This window comes from Macadamia integrifolia, unplaced genomic scaffold, assembly GCF_013358625.1.
Source record: "Macadamia integrifolia cultivar HAES 741 unplaced genomic scaffold, SCU_Mint_v3 scaffold2246, whole genome shotgun sequence".
NCBI classification, from domain to species: domain Eukaryota; kingdom Viridiplantae; phylum Streptophyta; class Magnoliopsida; order Proteales; family Proteaceae; genus Macadamia; species Macadamia integrifolia.
Window position 1 is genome coordinate 8,406 of NW_024868592.1, and position 18,541 is coordinate 26,946.

Here is an 18,541-nt window from a genome sequence, read left to right on the forward strand (position 1 = left end):
AATGATGCAGAACTATATAGACAACTCTCTAACTTGCGAAGGACGCTGATCAGACGTACTAATGAGATGTTTCTTTGGACCGCGAAAGTTCCCATGATTCATCCATGGCTTTCTTGGCCATGTTTGTTGGGACTTCTTCCCCATTTGCTCTTCCGCAGAAGAAGAGACTGAAGAGGTGAGGATGAGGATGAAGAGAACTAAAAATGAGATAAAGATCTTCTTCACCTGAAACATTGTCTCTTTAGATCCTTACTGCTTTGGCCTCTGGCAAAAGAATGTTAAGCTATTTTGGGAGACGCTGAGAGGGACTACTGAACTCCTTTATTTATACCAAATGGAGTCACTCAGTCACCCAACAAAACACCTTTGCTTGGACTTCAAGGATGAAATCATTCTGGGCTTTATATTTACCCTTTTATTAATTTCTGGGCTAAGTGGTAGGGTTGGTTAAAGTCCAAGGTTTGCAATGATTCCGCTTGCTTTAGTATTTGTTTGGGTCGATACCAATATCAATATGTATCAGTGGAAATGGGTTTGTACCGGTTCATATAGTCGATTTAGGTCATTTTTTGGGATTGGCCACTGTACCAACTACTATATTGGTGAAAAATAATAAGAAATAGAAAAATAAAATAAAATTTAGGATTTGATAAAAATTATATCTATCTATTGGCTTATATGCGTAATATGTTACCGATACTTTAAACCATTATTGCAGTTCTTATAATCTGTGTTGGATCATCATAGCTAATATAGATGATACCGTGGCCACTATGGTTATCAGTTAGGTATGACTCATATGATATTGATACCTAAATCCATGTGTTGAATTGAGAGGTTATTCTCCAGAGTGGCCATATAAGAAATTTGGGGCCAACATGATAACTTTTTCGTTTCTGAGCAAAATATCTACTCAGAAATGACTTTTAATATTTATGTTTTTGGGCGATATTTTTGAGAAAAAAATGTTTTATAATATATAGTAATTTATATTTCTGGGCTAAAAAAGCAATAGAAATGCATTTGTTAAGCATATATTATAAATTTACGAAATATCATTCAATATCCAAAAATTTGGCATAGGCAATGGTGGTGGTGATTAACCCAGAAATATGGCCTAGAAATTTTCCCCAAAAACAGAAATACAAAAAGTCACTTCTTGATAGAAACTAGCTTAGAAACAGAATGGTTGTTATGCAAGCCCTTAATTTCTCATGTGGCCAATTTGAAGAATAACCTCTCAGTCCAAGACATGGATTTAGGTATCGGTATCATATGAGTGGTAACTAATTGATACCTACACAATAAAAAATGAAGTTTTAAAGTTTTAAATATGTTTTAGTTAATCCAAACCATAAATTAGGGGTCCAAGGATCACATCCAAATTAATTGTTTCATCAGTTTGAAACTTGGTTTGAGGTAGGGGTGTCAATTCCAGGCCTGCACCGGTAGACCCAATCAAGTCCAACATATTTATGGCCCGACCTAGACTGACCCGATTCATAAACGTATCAGGCCTAAGCCCGACCTGTTTATAAACAGGTAGTACACGGTGCAAGGGGTAAGCCCGATGGGTGTCCCTACCGGCCCAACCCGTTTTCAAGCTTGACTCAGACCGACACATTTAGCCCGACTGTTTATATGGGTATTTTGAATTTCTTGGGATAGAATAGGATATATATTGATATTTTTATCAATTATTGATAATAATCAAATGTAATAGCTTTTCAACATTGTTGATAATTTAACAAAATAAATTAAATTATCTTAAATCTAAGAAAAGTAAATACCGTCTAAGGCCCGTTCAAGACTTTATTGATACATTACCCCGTTTAAAACTCATTTATAGCCCGATTAAAGCCCGAAACCCGACCAAGCCCGACACAACAGCCCGAGACTGACTCATTCCTTAAATGGGTGGGTCATAGTCCGAGGACAGAAGCCCACCAAGCCTGGGTAGGCCCGGCCCGATCGATTGACACCCCTAGTTTGAGGGTGGGATCAGCCGATCAGGATCAATGTAGGCACTTTGATACACAATATTCAATACCCGATACCTCAAAACATGGTTTGAAACGATGATCGAACGACATTTGTGAGAAACCAACCAACACTGGTTCTAATGCACAAAACTATAGTGGCCAAGTAGGGTTAGACATGGTCGGGTCGGGTCGGGTCGGGTCGGGTCCGGGTTTGGAATGGGTAAGGTCTAGATCAATTCGAAAATAATCGTTTTTTTTTTTTGTACTCTTTGAAAAATCATAGTTTTTAATCTAAATTTTCAAATTTCTCTAATCTTGTTTCCTTAGCTGTTCCAGAGTACTTTTTAATGATATGAAAATTTGAAACCAATTTGATAAAAAATGGGTTGAATACTTGAGTACCCTCTAGAAAGTAGTATCCAAATTAGATCGTTTTCAATTAGAGAACAAAACTCACATAATCATGAAGCTTGATTTCAAAATTGTTTAGCTTTATTTGACCTAGTCAAACCCTATCAGAGGCATTTCAACAACTTCTTGATTATCTTGGAATATCACAAATCATCATTTGAGGTTATTAAGAACCTCCAAAACTACAAAATGGAGCCCTTAAAACCATCCTATGATGCTATTCATCATCATTTTGCACATCTCTAGGGTGACAAAATAAGGTGTCTACATTGTTCCACTTTCAGCTCAAATGATCTATGTTTTTCAAACATGATTGACCATTACGACTTGCAAACATGATTAACCATTATGACCAATTCTCAAATACAGACTCATTTGATTAAATGATGACACGGACAAAGAATACACAAATTTGGTGGCCAACAGCCATTGCCAAAATCGGATAAATCCAGGGAGAAGACACCTTGATCATTCCATCCAAAGATGGAAATTAGATTAGATTATTTATTTTTATTATTATTATTATTATTATTATTATTATTATTATTAAAAAAAAAAAAAAAAAAAAAAAAAAAAGAAAGAAGAAGAAGAAGAAGGAAAAACCTAGTTCGCCAGCCTGTGCAGCACAAGAAGTAAGCAGCAAAGCTTCATTCAAGGCAGGCAGCTAATGGATTACTTGTGCTTCATTAAGAAAATGCGAAGTTACAACTTAAACAGTTGTCAGGAAGAGAAAATCCTAGAGCAAAATCAGAGCAGTAAATTTGGCAAACTATTTCTTCAGCACAGTTTCACAAACATTTTGGTGAATTGCTATCCATTAAGTGAGAGACCAGGAATTTCTGCAGTCAGTGGAGGATGGTAATTGCAATTAATTTGTTTAGTTGTCGCGAATGAGAGCAAGAACTTTACTGGTTACTACTTTGAAGCAGCAAAAATGCTCAAAGTTAACGATAATTTAAAAAAAAAAAAAAAAAAAAAATCAAATAAACAACCTCTACACTCATCAAAGTAAACTGGACATTTGCAGAGCAGTGGCTTGCAACTGAATACACTCGGTTGGGTGGAACACCGCATTTTCTATATATTCTGAAATGCAGAACAGAGAAATCACGTAATCTTCTCCTCTAGATCGTTCCAGAACGGTATCCGGCTTGTCATCTAGAACTCTTCCTCGTCTGACAGCTAAGTTGGTTTGATTCTCAATAAGAGACAAGAGACCTGTATCATCTATATGAATGTTCAAGTAAGCACCTCTGAAGGTGAATCTATTTCATTATCTTGAAGCTTCTTCTTTTTTCTAGCTTCGAGCTTAGTTTGGTTGCCAATGGCATCAGATATGGCCTTAGGCAGTAGGAATCCAGATCTCTCAAGGAACTGTGCCCGGTCAAGAACTAATGGCTCACGCAAAGTTATTTCAATGCCATCATATGTCCACAAGGCCAAGGTTGCCTCACCTTTCAGTCCAAAGGAAAACCAACCAAATCCTGCCACTGCAATGTCGATGCTGTTCACATCCCAGCTGCTTCCAGACACCTTGAATTCTCTACGTTCCCATTTTCCTAATTCAGGTACTCGATCTACACCAATGGGAGGCTGAAAGAACAATAAGAAGCACAAAGAAATATATTTAACCAAATATCTGGAACACAACCCCCTTCAGAGAACTCAATAACATAACTGATTAGGGGGAAGATGGATTCTGTGGTGACTAAAGAGGCAAAGCAAAGATTTTCAGGATTTTGGATCTCTTTGTGATTCTAGAGAGTTGCTGGATTTTAGGGAAAGCAATCAGTAAAGTGGAAAAATTTCCAAGTTTTATTGGCAAATTTTTATCAGTTGGCTGTTTGCTTTGAAGACACCGCAAAAGGTCTTCCAATTTCAGAGATCATCTAAGAAGCAGCACACAAAATGTCATCAATCGAGCAAATATCTGAAACACAACAGGAAAAAAAAAAAAAAGGATAATTCAATACTTAATAACGGGGAAAAGGGATGCTCTTGCGATTAAAGACGGGTAAGTGCACAATTCAAGATTTTGGTACTCTTTGTCATTCTAGAGTTTTGCAAGTTTTAGAGGAAAGCAATCAGTAAGGGAAACTTTCTCTGTTTTATCAGTTGCATTTTATAAGTTGATTGATTGATTTAAAGTGGAGAAGGACTTCAAATTTCAGGGTTCAGATATCTAGATGGTGGCTGAAAGTTCGAAGAAAAAAAGCCTTTAAGAAAGAGAGATTCAGCTACACTTAGCTAAAATTTAGTAATGACCAACATAGAAGATGACGACATTGATGAATCAGCTTCACTACTAGGGGAGGGGGGTGAATCAGTAAGCACTCCCAAAAATACCTTGACAACCACACTACACTGCAAACCCAGAAACTTAGGCACACCTGTATACAACGTTGGCTGGGGCAGTCCCAATTTTACCAACTACAGTTTGTGTCTACTCCTGCCTTTCAGAGATGGTCAGGCCTACCAGGAGTGTACACCCACTTTGCGTGTTCCTACTTCATGTAGCAATACCCACAAATGAGTTTCATATGTTGCCCGATACTCTCCTCAATGATTCGGTTTTTGATAATATAAAACTGGGGCTGCTACCCCATCTCACAACCTCTACCGCGGAACCTATAGAACTAGGAATTTTAACGAACACTTGGTGAGATACAACTTTCAATCCCCTACAATGATGAAAAATTAAATCCCCCACTACAAAACTACTTTCAACTAGGTATCTTAATTCAAATCAACACTACGTAATCAATTACAAAAGAGGGGAAGGAAGGTTTACCTAAGTGGATAACCCACTTGAAGCAACTCTAGCATCCTCAAATACCTTTACCATCAATATCTTCAAAGAAGCTCAACCAAGGCTCAACATTGAACTTGATGCACTCCCAAAGCTCCCACCAAGTAGAATCACCATCCTTGACAAATCTAATTATAGAGCTCTTTCAAGCCAAAACACCCATCCCACTCTCTTCCTCATGTTTTCCTTATAATTATGCAATTTGATTGACTTAACTTGGCCCCAAGATGAGAGAGATATGACCAAAATACAATTGGGGATATAACGGTCATTACAATTTTTTTTAGGGACATAAGGAGCTGTTAAATCAATTTAGTGATGCTGTGTAACGCACTACTTAAACTCGTGAATTGGAGAGCTATCACGAGCCAAATTTTCGAAGTTACCATAAGGCTGCTCTGCAAATTGGAGATTTCAATTATACCCTGCTGATTTTCAAGGTATTGCAATTAAGGCCAAAATGATTAAAATCCTTATGCCATTATTTCCCTGACAAGTAAATGGTCACAGAGGCTAGCTTACAATCATGCCAAGAAAAATGGCTAATTCCTAAGGTCAACCCCATCTGTTCGATAAAATGCCAACACAAAAACTTCAAATGGCAACTCTCTTGCACCCAAACATAAGAATATCAGCCCTTGGCCTTGCACTCATGCCGCCCATGCGAGCATCCTTTGTGCGCTGGGCATGCCATGTCTTTTGGCCCTTGGCCAACACCTATGCTGTCATTGTCGTGAGCTTGCATGCACATTGGCCCGTGCCCTTGCACCCATACCAAACATTTTGGCCGAGAGCTTCCCAGTACATCATGCTTAATAAGACATACACTCCATTCAACATCTTGCATCATTCAATCACTACATATAAGAACATGCAATCATCATATCATTATCATTGTCTTGCATCACCATCTCATGAAATCATCATCACATGCCATCATTTGCATATATATATAATTATCATAATCATGCATCATCATTTTTGCATCACCAAACATAGCATCATCAACCCATCGACCATTACACCAATGCCATCTCATACAAGACCATTACACCAATGCCATCTCATACATAATAGCCACATCATCGCCCACGTCATCAACCACCTGGACACAACCTGAACGAAGTGTACAAATATGCTACTCAACCAAATGCACCTGAATTCAATTGGAACATGCTATACACCTATCCAGCCACGTCATCGACATCACGGCACGTCCTGAAAGGAGCGTACAAATACACTAGGCCTTCAAACTCATCTAAAACCATCCAAACCATCGCACACGCCATGTTGCCAACAATGACAACAATGCCACACATCGTACCACTTTGCCAATGCACCATTACCACGATGTCAACGCCAAATGTCTAATAGAAATGGACATCTCAATCTGAAATATGCTCAGCCACATTTTACACTTCACAGACAAACTAAATACCAAGAGCTCTAAGTTGATAAGAAAAATAATAAAAAGTGTCACAAATATATAGATGTGCCTCCTGCCCCAGCAGTAAAGACCTTGGATTTTTGTTAAATGGTCTTGGGATCAAATCACACCTTCACCTTTCTTGTTATAATCCTTCAGCCACACACCCTAAAAAAACTTTTTGCCCTTGAAGGCAAAGAGAAAGTACAAATAAAATGGACAATAGATATTAGAAATTCTCTGTCTGCCCTTTCTTTAATTCAACTCACAGCCATTTTTTAATCAAAATATAATTCAAAGTAGAAGTTCCAAACTCAACCTGTATACGACCATATGTATAAGGTTCCCCAGTTTGCAGTCTCAAATCTCAGTCCAATCTACTCGACAGTGTGGATTCGATGGTCATATTCAACAACTCCACTGGTTAGTACTGCAGCTGTAAAGTCGACTGGGCTGGAACAGTCCCAAGGTCCAAACATTTTGGCCTTTACCAGATGGAGTAGCTCCATCATGCCTTGCCTAGTTGATCATCTTCTTGTCTCTATCAAGAACCAAATAGGCTTCTCAAGCACTTTATCTTTTTTGAATCACAGGAAACTTTAGGAGGATAGATGCCACAAGAAAGTTGGGCCATTTTCTTTATCCGTGAAGCCTCACTCATAATAATGATTGGGATCTCATGCAAAAGCTTGTGGATGAACGCTAATGAGTACATAGTTTTTCTGGCAGTGACTTTAAAAGCAGAGCAGCAACTCTAATTTATAAAGACCGAAAACAAAAAATAATATCAAGGGAAATCTCTTTTATATCATTATCCCTTTTTACTGCTGCTGTCTTTTCAGCCACAGGGATGGCTAATCTTGATGGCTCAAACCATTGTAATGAGTTCCCATCGGATAGTCTATTAGTCAAACTTTGTGGCCTATCTCAACTACATTTTCTCTCGTGCATTATAAACTGTCAAATCAGGATCAAATCAATAAATGGCTGATGTGGCAACTACCCATTGGGTAAATAGAGGACCATCGAGATTGGCTATTTGTCAAGTTTCAAGGCCAAGGCCCACCTTGTAATGGATAATTTCCCTAAGCATCCAAATCATCACCAAGATTGACACATTGACTGTGGCATGTGGTGTAATGTTTTTGGGCCGAAACTCATCACACAAGTCACACGTGATGATCAAAATATTTCCTCATAAGGCAAGGATGATATTGACAAAAGGGGTACAGATTTTGAGATTCAATGACAGAATTTTAAGGCTGTTTAGGAAGCCTATCCTAAATGGACTGTAGGAAAATGCCACCATTAAGGGGAAAATAGCTGATGGGTGATTTGCAAGCTAGTGGACAAGGAGAGAACTCATCGTCAAACCTGAGAAATTATTCTTATTACTCTGCTACATATCCTCCTTACAAAGGAGAAAGTGATACTACAACCAGAGACATCTAAATCCAGGACAGTGGAGATTGCCAAAATACATGGAAACCAACCTAAGATGAACACCTTGGATCTAAGGAAGAAAGGGGGAGGGGGTGTTAAAAAACCTAGGAAATCTGACCAGTCTCCTCTTGATGCTTCTCAGACAGAAACATATCTTAGCTGCAGCTTGGCCTGTTTTGAACCTGCAGTTAACTGATCCAGATGCGTACATGATGCCTTTGTATAGGATGAAAAAGAGACCAGTATAATTGCAACTTCGTGACTAGGTTGGTTGATGCAGAACAGTGAGTTCAAGTCCTACTGTTGTTCACAAACATATAGACCCAAGTCAACGTAGCCTATTAGCATCCTGAATCCACTGTACCCAACCTAAATTTAATTAGGCTCGATTCCGACGTTTGAATTCTCAATTTTGGTGTTGTAGGTGATGTTCAATTTTATCAACACACCCCCAGAAAAAAAAAAAGGAAATTTGTGACCCATCCAAAAATGTTCAATGTATTCATCAATACTGATACTAGAACTCTTAATTACTTCAAAGAAAAATTTACCTGCAACCTGACACCGGCATGCTTTTTCCATATTTCATCAGCATTTTCTATCTTCCCTAGGTGAAGAGAAACATTTGGTGAGAACCAAATTGTGACATAAATTGTTTCTACTGAAGCTTGATTCAAGTCCAGTCTAATTAAACCACCAACATGCACTGCCTGCCCTGCCTACAATAAGAAAGAAAGCTTGGGAATTAAAATCAAATAGATTCATTCTGAGGTTTATCTTTGCATTTGATTTGACTTCATTCAGAAATCTCCCAGAGATTAAGGAACAAAATTAAAAAATAGTTGCATTCACAAGTATCCTTAACATGATATAAGGGGCTGAATAGACCATGAAGATTGAAAAAAAAAAAAAACTTTTCTCATGTTCAATGAGAAAACTAGCCTCCTATTTTGGGGAAATGATATGTGTAATGATAATTAGCTCATAATGAGAGTTATCTAATAGTCCAGAATTGCATTTGTGAGTGATGTAGAATGGCTGAGAAGGACCCTCTGGACCTCACCCTCTCTGGTCAGTATGTTTCATCTTGAGCTCTTCTGCGGTCATATTGTACCTTCATAAAATATTAGACCAATCATTTGCATCTTTATCTACACCTTCACCTTTTCTACTGTTCTTCTTTTCCTCTGGTAAAACCATAACCTATGAAAACTTAATCTGTGAAACCTGAACTGTTAAACTGAAATCTAAGCCCAGCCTCAGCCGGATGGAACCTAATGTGAACGGACCAAGAGAAATATCTACCTGGAGAATAAATAAACCTTGCCAAAAGTTGCAAAGAAAGGTGGAGATTGATGGAGGGAATCAATTGATCTCGGTGGAAAACGAAAGCCATAAATTGGAGGAGAAATTCTGCTTGAACATTGCAGGAGAGAGACAGACACTGGAGAAGAAGAAATAGATCATGTTGTTGGACATAAGTGTTGTCAGACAGGACCCAACAGCCTTTCTTTTAATAATTCAGAGTGAATTAATATTTCTTTATCAGAAGAAGGGAAGAATGATAAAGCAACCACATAATGTTGAAAGCAGGATCCATTAAGTTTAATTTCAACTAAAAAAAATATTAAAAGAAATAAGAGAGAAACAAAAGCTACTACAGCTACTGTCTTTGATACAATGACTTCTCCTTTAACCCAACCAAAGAAGCATGAAATCAGTGTGGGAAATTTGTTGAAAGATCATGTTTTTATTGGGTACAACAGTACAAACCCATAATTTTGGCACATATGCAGAATCCAACCTGTTACATACAATCCCTTGAACTTTATGGCTCAGACTTTTAGCTAGCAGTATTTTTGAAGGTCTTAAGATCATGTTGAAATTTCATAATTGCATTCATTTGAAGCTAATAGCCTCTTTATTGGCTATCAATATATCTGGATTAACAATTGTTTTACTTGGAAATGTTAATGTTATGTAGTATGCAAATATGCACCCATATCTTGTTGGTGTATCCATACTAACTAAATCCCTACATCCTAAAATTTAGTGTCAGACAGATCTGACTCCAGGATGTATCTACACTTAACATACTCATCTGAACTATATTTTTTTTTTTGGGAAATTTACATCCACCTCCCCTCACATTTGCCTTTATTACGTTCTCCCCCCTTGAGTTTTATTTATTACATTTAAACCCACCCAACCTAACACCGTGAGTAAGATGGCAGTTTTTTAAATGGAAAAGTCTTTTATACCCTTATTATATTTTGAACTATAACATTCTAATCTAAAGACCATTTTACCCTTTACATCTTCAACCCCAAAATCCCCAAGTCTCCCCATCCTTTTCTTCCATGTCCGGCTAAGGTGAAAAGGAGAAAATATTCCGGCAAAGGTGTATCTGTTGGTTTGGGAGATTTTTCAGAGGAAGGGGAAGTGAAGATGAAGAGAGGAAATAATCCCTCAATGGTCCCTCAAATTATTACCTAGCAGAAACGGCACCAAGGAGCATAGATCGAGTAGTTCAAACAATTAGAAACGCCACCGTTGCTATCTTCAATTCCGGCAACGTGGTCAGCCTAATCAGGGCTGGGATTGAGAATCTCACCAGATTGGAGGACTGAAGAGAACCCTGGCTTGTGTTGTTTAACAGTGTATCAAATGTTGATACACGTATTAATGTGTTGAACATGAAATAGAGTGGGCATATGTCATCAATTTTTGAATCTTAGCCTGTTTCAGATCCAAGCCCAGAACCTACATGTTAAGAATACTTTGGAAATTTTAAGGATTTTTCACTTTCAACTGTGGAGGAATCGAGTTTCAGAGCTAGGTTGTAAGTGGTCAGGTGTGATGGAGGAATCTGATTACAGAGCTAGCCCCAACCCCAGCAGCTAAGAGGTGCTATGGCTAGAGAGGGAGGACAAGGAGTGCTTCGGTAGTGAATCATCATCGCAACATTCAACATGCAATGATGGAGCTCGTGGTCATTGATCTAGGCACCGGTCTCTTGACGGATTGCCTTGGTGGCTCATACCGTAACCTTCTCTGATCACTGGCGCAGAAGGCGCTGCTTATGATACACGAAAGAATTCAGGAGAGTGATTCTGAATTTGGGTTTGTATTATAATGGGGATGCAGAGGTGGGTTTTCTGAAAATTACATTTGGGTTTTCTACCCTTGTAGAGGCAATGCGCGATGGCAAGGTAGGGCTTGCGAGTACCATTGCAGCAGCGGTGCGCGAGGGATGGATTGGCGATGATGTGGAAGCGACAAGTGAGGCCATTGGGCTATAACATATGCTGAGGGTAGGGTGGGGTGGGGTGGGGTGGGGCGAGGTGGGGGAGGGGTGAGGTTGTGGGTTGGGGTAATATTTTCTCCTTTTCACCTTCGCCGGACATGGAAGAAAAGGATCTAGAGACTTGGGGATTTTAAGGTTGAAGATGCAAAGGGTAAAATGGTTTTTATATTATGATGTTTTAGTTCAAAATATAATAAGGGTATAAAAGACTTTTCCATTTAAAAAACTAACACCTCACTCACGGTGTTAGGTTGGGTGGGCTTAAATGTAATAAACAAAACTCAAGGCGGGAGAACGTAAGAAAGGCAAACGAAAGGGGAGGTAGATGTAAATTTCCCTTCTTTTTCTTTGGGGGGGGTAAATTACAGCTGAGGTACCTAAAGTTTAAGGAGAATAGTTCTGATGTACCTCATATTTCATAAATGCAACGTTTAGGGTACCTCTCTTTTCATATTTCCAACTTTGTCCATATCTACAACCTGATGCAGCAGCAAACCACCAGCAAATGCCAGGGCCATCAGTTGGGTCAGACAGGACCAAGAATAGACCGATTGGCTTAATTTTGAGTTCCCAATGGGTTATAGGCCAAGGGCTTCGTATTTTTGGGTTTTCTATTGTAATAGGCCAATTCTATAAGCCCAAATATGAGGGATTTGGGGCATATACGAAATTAAGTGTTTATTTTCTTAGAGTTTCTTAAGACTCTGTTTTTAAGAGTTTCAGTTGTAATGGAACTTCTCCCTAGCCACACATGTGATAGTAACCTTTTTCTTTCCTTAATTTTATAAATACAGAAAATAGGTGACACAACTCCACCTGGATTACCGGTTTGAACCCAGTTGGGCCCTATTTAATGAAGCTATTTTAATATTCACTCAAAAAAAAAAAAAAAAAAAAAAAACTCCCCCCGGATTTTGATAACTGTTACCCTATGCTTGCTTATTTTATGTGAGATGCAGAGTGCTCTTGTGAGATGTAATAACAACCTCGGTGGGAGGCCAAGTGGACTGGAGAGATTCTGGTCCAGTTCTAGGTGAGAGGCCTAGTCCTTATCATTTCCTTCTTCCTTTCTTTTTCTCCTTTCCCAAGCTCGGTTTCTGTTGTTTATCCTTTCAGCATTCAAGTTCAGATTCCGTTTTGTTTTTCTATTTTCAAATCTGTCAACTCTCCATTGTTAGCTCTATTTCAGTTTTCAGATCACTTTCTAGTGCCAATATATCAGTCAACTCAGTCCATCAATCTCAACTTCTCTTGCCACTTCACTACCCATCTTTGAGTGCTGTTACAACAGTACTTCCACCTTAGTTTCTATTTTCTACAACTTATTAATTGCTGAAATTACTTTCTATTTTCGGTCCACCTTAGTTTCTAAATCTGAGCCTCATACTTGCTGTTTTCTATTGAAATTTAAATGATTAAATCTGAGTTTCTATTTTTGTTATCTGCTATTTTGAGACTACCCCATATCTCCAAATCTGACCATTAGATCAACATAAGTTTTTACATTCTTGGTCTCCTTGACAAATAAACCATTCAACTACAATTTCATGCATATCTGACAAGGGTGTCAATTGATTCATTCTGGTTTTTCGGTTTGGTTAATGATAAATTATTTACAAACTGAAACCGAACCGAATCAGTTTGGTTTTATTTGATTTTCTGTATTCGGTTTTCATTCAGTTTGTATATGGTCTTGGTAATTTAGTTCAAATTTGGTTTAAATTATTCGGTTATTGGTGTCCTCTATCAGCCCGTTCTGAAAATATATTGTTGGCCCGTCGAATGGATGGTGGTGGCAAGATACAGAGGACGCACTTCATGAGCGCACGGACATATTTGCAGCAAATCATGGTGTCTATTACTCCTTTTGGGTCTCTTCTCTCCATAGTCAATTGGAGGAAGACAATAACAAGATTCATTCAGGCTGTATGTATCTCAACTTCCCAACTCATAACCCTATACCCTACCCAAAAAAAAAAGCAGAGTCCATCTAGAGAGAAGCAGCACTATTGCTTGCCACGTAAGTCAAAACAGCTCGAAAAGACCAATTTCAGGCCCCAGGGGCGGAAGGTAGGGTGTTCAAGCCCTCAAGTGGCAACCTAATCGGATTTTTCACTTCATTTAATGGAGTGAAGGACTGGTCCTTCTCTTGCCACTTCTTTCCGAATGAAAGGATGAAGCTTTTCTTTTCTTTCAAACCACATTTGCCTTTACTAGCCAAGAACGGAAGACTACAAAACTTTTTTAGGTTATGAGGTGACAACATAGATTCATAATGGCTTCCACCTTAGCCGGATCAGCCTCAATTCCTCTCTCACTCACGATGAAAGCTAAGAGCTTGCTCGAAGACAGCCCAATTAGGGGATTTTACCTCTTTTTGTTGAATTGATTTAGGTGCTCAAAGGTAGGCTACAAAAGTCGCAAGATCATGCCGAGAAAGTCAAAAAGTCACAGGCTCTCGTTTATGTTACCAGTCTACAAGAAAGAAGGCAATGAGCAGTGAGTGCCAGGTAGAGCAGCTTTATAGATAGGGGTAGTAAGGTACGATAAGCGGTGGTATCGGGTTGAGCATCCAAAGCTGTCAGGCGAGCAGTGGTCCCAAGTAGTTCAGTTCAATTAGACCCGCAAGGGAAGAAGCGGGCGTAAACAAACTTCAGCAAGAGTAAAGTAAACAAAAGGATGAACAACCAATTTCAACGCTAAAATTAGCTTTCCCCGGGATTTTCCATTGAAAAGGCCTTTTTTTACGCTATGCTACATACAGTATTAGATGAGTCTTTCTCTTTTGTGTAAACTTTTCCTAAATCTACATTCCTTCTCAGGCGGAAGGAGAAAAGAAAGAACTTCAACAACCATTCCAATAAGTTCTAAGACCTCTCGTCCGGGCGGAAGAATTGTTTATTGTGTATAAAGACACTCTGCTATGGATTAGGAATAAGATCGGCACTTTTCCATTAGTCCCTCAACCCCGTCTCCACCACTGCTCATTCTCCAAGGGTTTCCGTTTGGGAATGACTGTTGCCTGAAAGGAAATCAGAGGCTCAACTTGGGAATGTCTTGTACTGCGCTTGAAGAAGCAAAGCACGAAGCAGGAAATGAGCAGAAGTGTTGAACTGTAGAAGAGAAGTGAGGAGAGTCGATGGTCGAAGACAGAAGAGGAAGAGATGAAGTGAAAACAGAAAAGTTAAAATTCGTGTTCTAGACTTCTAGGGTTTAAAATGGTTTAGATTCAGTTCAGGTTCAGTTTATAGAGGTTACATTTTATTTAATTCAAATGGATGACTTTTAACCTAAAACTGAAACTGAACCAAACCGTAAATTTCAATTTCCAAAAGCAAAACCGAACTGATTTTTTCCGGCTAATTTTAGTTCAGTTTTAAATGGCCAGTTTCAGTTTCGGTTCCGGTTGTTGGTTCCGATTCTAAATTGACACCCTTAGTTATCTGAGTAGTTTAAACAGAGTTCTCAATTCGGGTTTCTGTCCCTGTCTGCGATCCTATTGCAAGCTGATCTTCCAATGGACTTCATTGGTTCAAAACTAACACGGAAGCTCTAATCTTTAGCCCCTCCTCGCACCCATGCAACTCCGATTTGCAGCCCCTCCTACACCTCCCTACAACACCCGCCCACACCCCTGAAGCTCTGATCTGCAGCACCCACCTGCAAAACCCAAATCCTGCCCAATTGGGCATGCTCGTAGTTTGCAATCATGTTACAATCACGATGAGTTCCCTGCAGAACAAGCTCTGAGATTTGTTGCTGAACACAGGTTTCAATAATGCGACCACACCTAACTTATTCTCCCCAACCTCACCTCAGCATGTTTTGAGGAGCATCAATTTCTCTAAAATTACACCCACCGAAAATATACATCATTGAGATATTTATTTTTTTTCTGGAGGGGGGGTGGTTGAAATTGATGGAGTTCATGCTCCCACCTTTATCACCAATTGGCTCATTAAACCAAGTAATTCTCTACCGCTTTTAGTTTCAACCTAAACCATCCACCTCCATTTTCGCAGTGGAATGAAAGGATATTGAATATATTAGGACCTTCAAAGATGCGCAGAACTTTGGCTCTGACAACTCTGTTGATATGCTCGATCACCATTTCTCCCCTGCAGCAGGGTTCTTATCAACACAATGTCGAACATCTGGTGCCCTGCCCTCTGTAGTTGCTCAAAATTGGCGAGCATCTGTTATCAGTAGCCATAATCTTCTTTTAGGCATCATTGGGCCCGGCTTGTCCCCTTTTTTCACTGGATGAGAATGGCCTGGGCTGTTACAGGACATGTCCTCAGGACCATCACCACCTCCACAGCTACAGTTACCTCCCCGACCTCTGGGTCATTATGGGAAATGTCCCCATGATCATCACTCACTACATGACTACAGTTACCTCTTCGACCTCTTGGTCATTATCCATTTGTCCCTCGGACCACCACCTCCTCCATGACTACAGTTACATCAATAGCTTTGTCTACCTGGGCTCCCCAAGGGATGAGCAATTTTCTCCACCAACTTAGTGGTAACACGTAATGGAGCAACAGGTCTGGGAATGCCCCAACATGATTCAGCCTTCACACAAAAGTGTCAAATCATATTCCACATCCTGCATAACGACAGAACCATCATGGAAAGAGATGGAGACCTGGCTAGGCAAGCGATCCCTAGCTGAGATAAGAACATAGACCCAAGCAAAAGACTAATGATCTATCTTTTCTGTCTTCTGATCCGCAAACATGGGGTCTCCAAGGACACTAGCAATCAGGCTGAGGGAATCCTCACCTCAGAGGTGTAAACCGAGGGTGGGGAAACGAACCCACAAAAGAGGAGTGCAGATGGTAGGGAGGAGGGAGAGAGATGCAGTGGTTTGGGGAGAGGAAGGAGATGCACAAGGCAAGAGCCCAGTGGTGTTCCACTGGGAGGTGGCAGCAATGTGTTTAGGAGATGGTGGTACGGGAAAAGTTGGAAATATGAAAAAAGAGTACCCCAAACTTAGTTTCTAAAACGCAAGGTATCCCAAATATAGTTTCCTTAAATGTTAGGTACCTTAACCGTAATTTATCCCGTTTTTTATTTTTCTCTTTTTAGATTAGAACACATGAACTTCCCTAAATCCATAAACTATTAGAAAGCAAGAAAAAAACAAAAACACAAGTGAAGGGAGAAGCTGAAAACACAAGAAAACAACAGCACAAAAGTTCATACTTGTAGAAATACCCACCCTCCTCTCCGCACACAAACACATACAAAGGGAAAAATAAATAAATAAATAATAGTGAGCACATCAATCTCTTGCACCATAAACAGGCTGACATATCCCCAAAATCAAGAACTTTCCTCATCCTCTACACTCTCTGATGTAGATAAGTCACTTAATGGACTTATTTTATTGCCAATAAGCCTTAGGTTGGGTTATATATGTGTTGGGCCTTTGACCCAATGTGTTTTCTTTGTAATGGGCCACTTTAATGGGTAGAAAGTAGGAAAACGGGATTTAATTCATTAGTTTAGTTAGAATCCTGTTTTGAGTCTATTTTCTTTGTTATTTCAGTTTCCTAGTCAGTTTAGGTTTCCCAATTAGTTAAGGATTGGGTTGGGCCTTTCTTTTTTAGTGTTTGAGAGCTAGAACCAAGCCCTATTGGAAGATATCTTCTCTATTCAGCCAGAATTTCAGATCCTGCCTGGGATTAGGATCACTTATGATTCTAGTTCTACATTATTTGGTAAGAGCCTAGCCAGACCAAAGATGGAGCCATGTGAATTTCGTGAGAAACTTTCTTCACACATCTTCCTTGAATGGATATATGAATTAGATATGTACTTTGACAACTACAACTTTACCGAAATGCAACAGCTTCAATACATTTGCTCCCAGGTGAGTGATTGTGTTCGAATACAATGGAGAGTCCATAAAAGCCAACTTCAAGCTTAAGGGAGTGAGCCTAGAACTTGGAACGAGATGTAGTACGAGTTGGCGGGTATGTACCTATCTAAACATGAAGTATGTACTTCCTTCCACCTGAGTTCTCTCCAATTACACCCCAAAAGCCACCCACAGGTGACAAGAGCTTGAAGGAATTGTTTCACCACGTGGCCACTATATTGCAACAAATTACAAAGGAGCAACAAGAGAAGACACCTTCAACCAATGAACCAGAGTCAGAAGTTGAGGTTAGTGTTTAAGAAATTCCAACAATTCCTATTGTCAATGAAGAGCTAGTCATTGATGTTCCTATCAAAGAGACTCATGGAGAAGAATTTGAAAGCAACAAGGTTGCCACAATGGACAATGAGGTTGAGACTGAGGAATTTGACACTACAACAACTGTGATGACTGTGAACAGCCAAGAGGAAGATCCTAAGGAGGTTGAGATTGAAATTATGGAGGTCAAGAACACAGTGGTTGAAGGTGCATATTTAGATGACCCTATGGATATATCCGACGATGTTGAGATTACATATGTGGAGCATAGTTTTTAAGGCGCTGATGCGGTCCATGGGTGGTAAGGCAGTCCACTGCCTTATGGAAAGTGAATATGGCGACCGCCTTATACGCTAAGGCGCTATAAGGCGCGAAAGGCGACGCCTTATGACGCTTTACGACTGAGGCGGTATCCTCATGTGTTCACTATTTTTAAAGTAGAATTTAAAATTGCTTTGATGAAGATTCCAAATTACATTTTCTCATTGGCACGTGTATAAATTTTGATGCACATGTGATGCATTGGATCGATTTTTTTTTTTAAACACATTATTATGTTGCTTGATGAAGATTCCAAATTACATATTCTCATTGGGAGGTGTATAAGGTCTGATGCACATGTGATGCATTGGATCAATTTTTTTTTTTTTTAAAAAAATTTTAAAACTACTTGATGAAGATTCCAAATTACATATTCTCATTGGGATGTGTATGAGGTCTGATGCACATGTGATGCATTGGATCAATTTTTTTTTTTAAAACAAATTTTAAAATTGCTTGATGAAGATTCCAAATTACATATTCTCATTGGGAGGTGTATAAGGTCTGATGCACATGTGATGCATTGGATCAAATTTTTTTTTTAAACAAATTTTAATACTGCTTGATGAAGATTCCAAATTACATTTTCCCATTGGCAGGTGTATATGTTTTGATGCATAGGTGATGCATTGGA

General features: G+C 39.2%; 1 protein-coding gene across 5 annotated transcripts in view; it reads right to left on the reverse strand.

Annotated features, from left to right (window-relative positions):
- Positions 1 to 3,233: 3,233 nt before the first annotated feature.
- Positions 3,234 to 18,541, reverse strand: part of LOC122066126 (GTP-binding protein BRASSINAZOLE INSENSITIVE PALE GREEN 2, chloroplastic) — a 24,751-nt gene continuing 9,443 nt past the window's right edge. For all 5 annotated transcript variants that reach the window (XM_042629947.1, XM_042629946.1, XM_042629945.1 and 2 more), the window contains exons 4-5: positions 8,623 to 8,790; positions 3,234 to 3,986 (exon numbers count right to left, since the gene is read on the reverse strand). In XM_042629947.1, the coding sequence (XP_042485881.1) occupies positions 3,633 to 3,986; positions 8,623 to 8,790 (522 nt within the window). In that variant the 3' untranslated portion in view covers positions 3,234 to 3,632. The remainder of the gene's footprint in view (positions 3,987 to 8,622; positions 8,791 to 18,541) is intronic.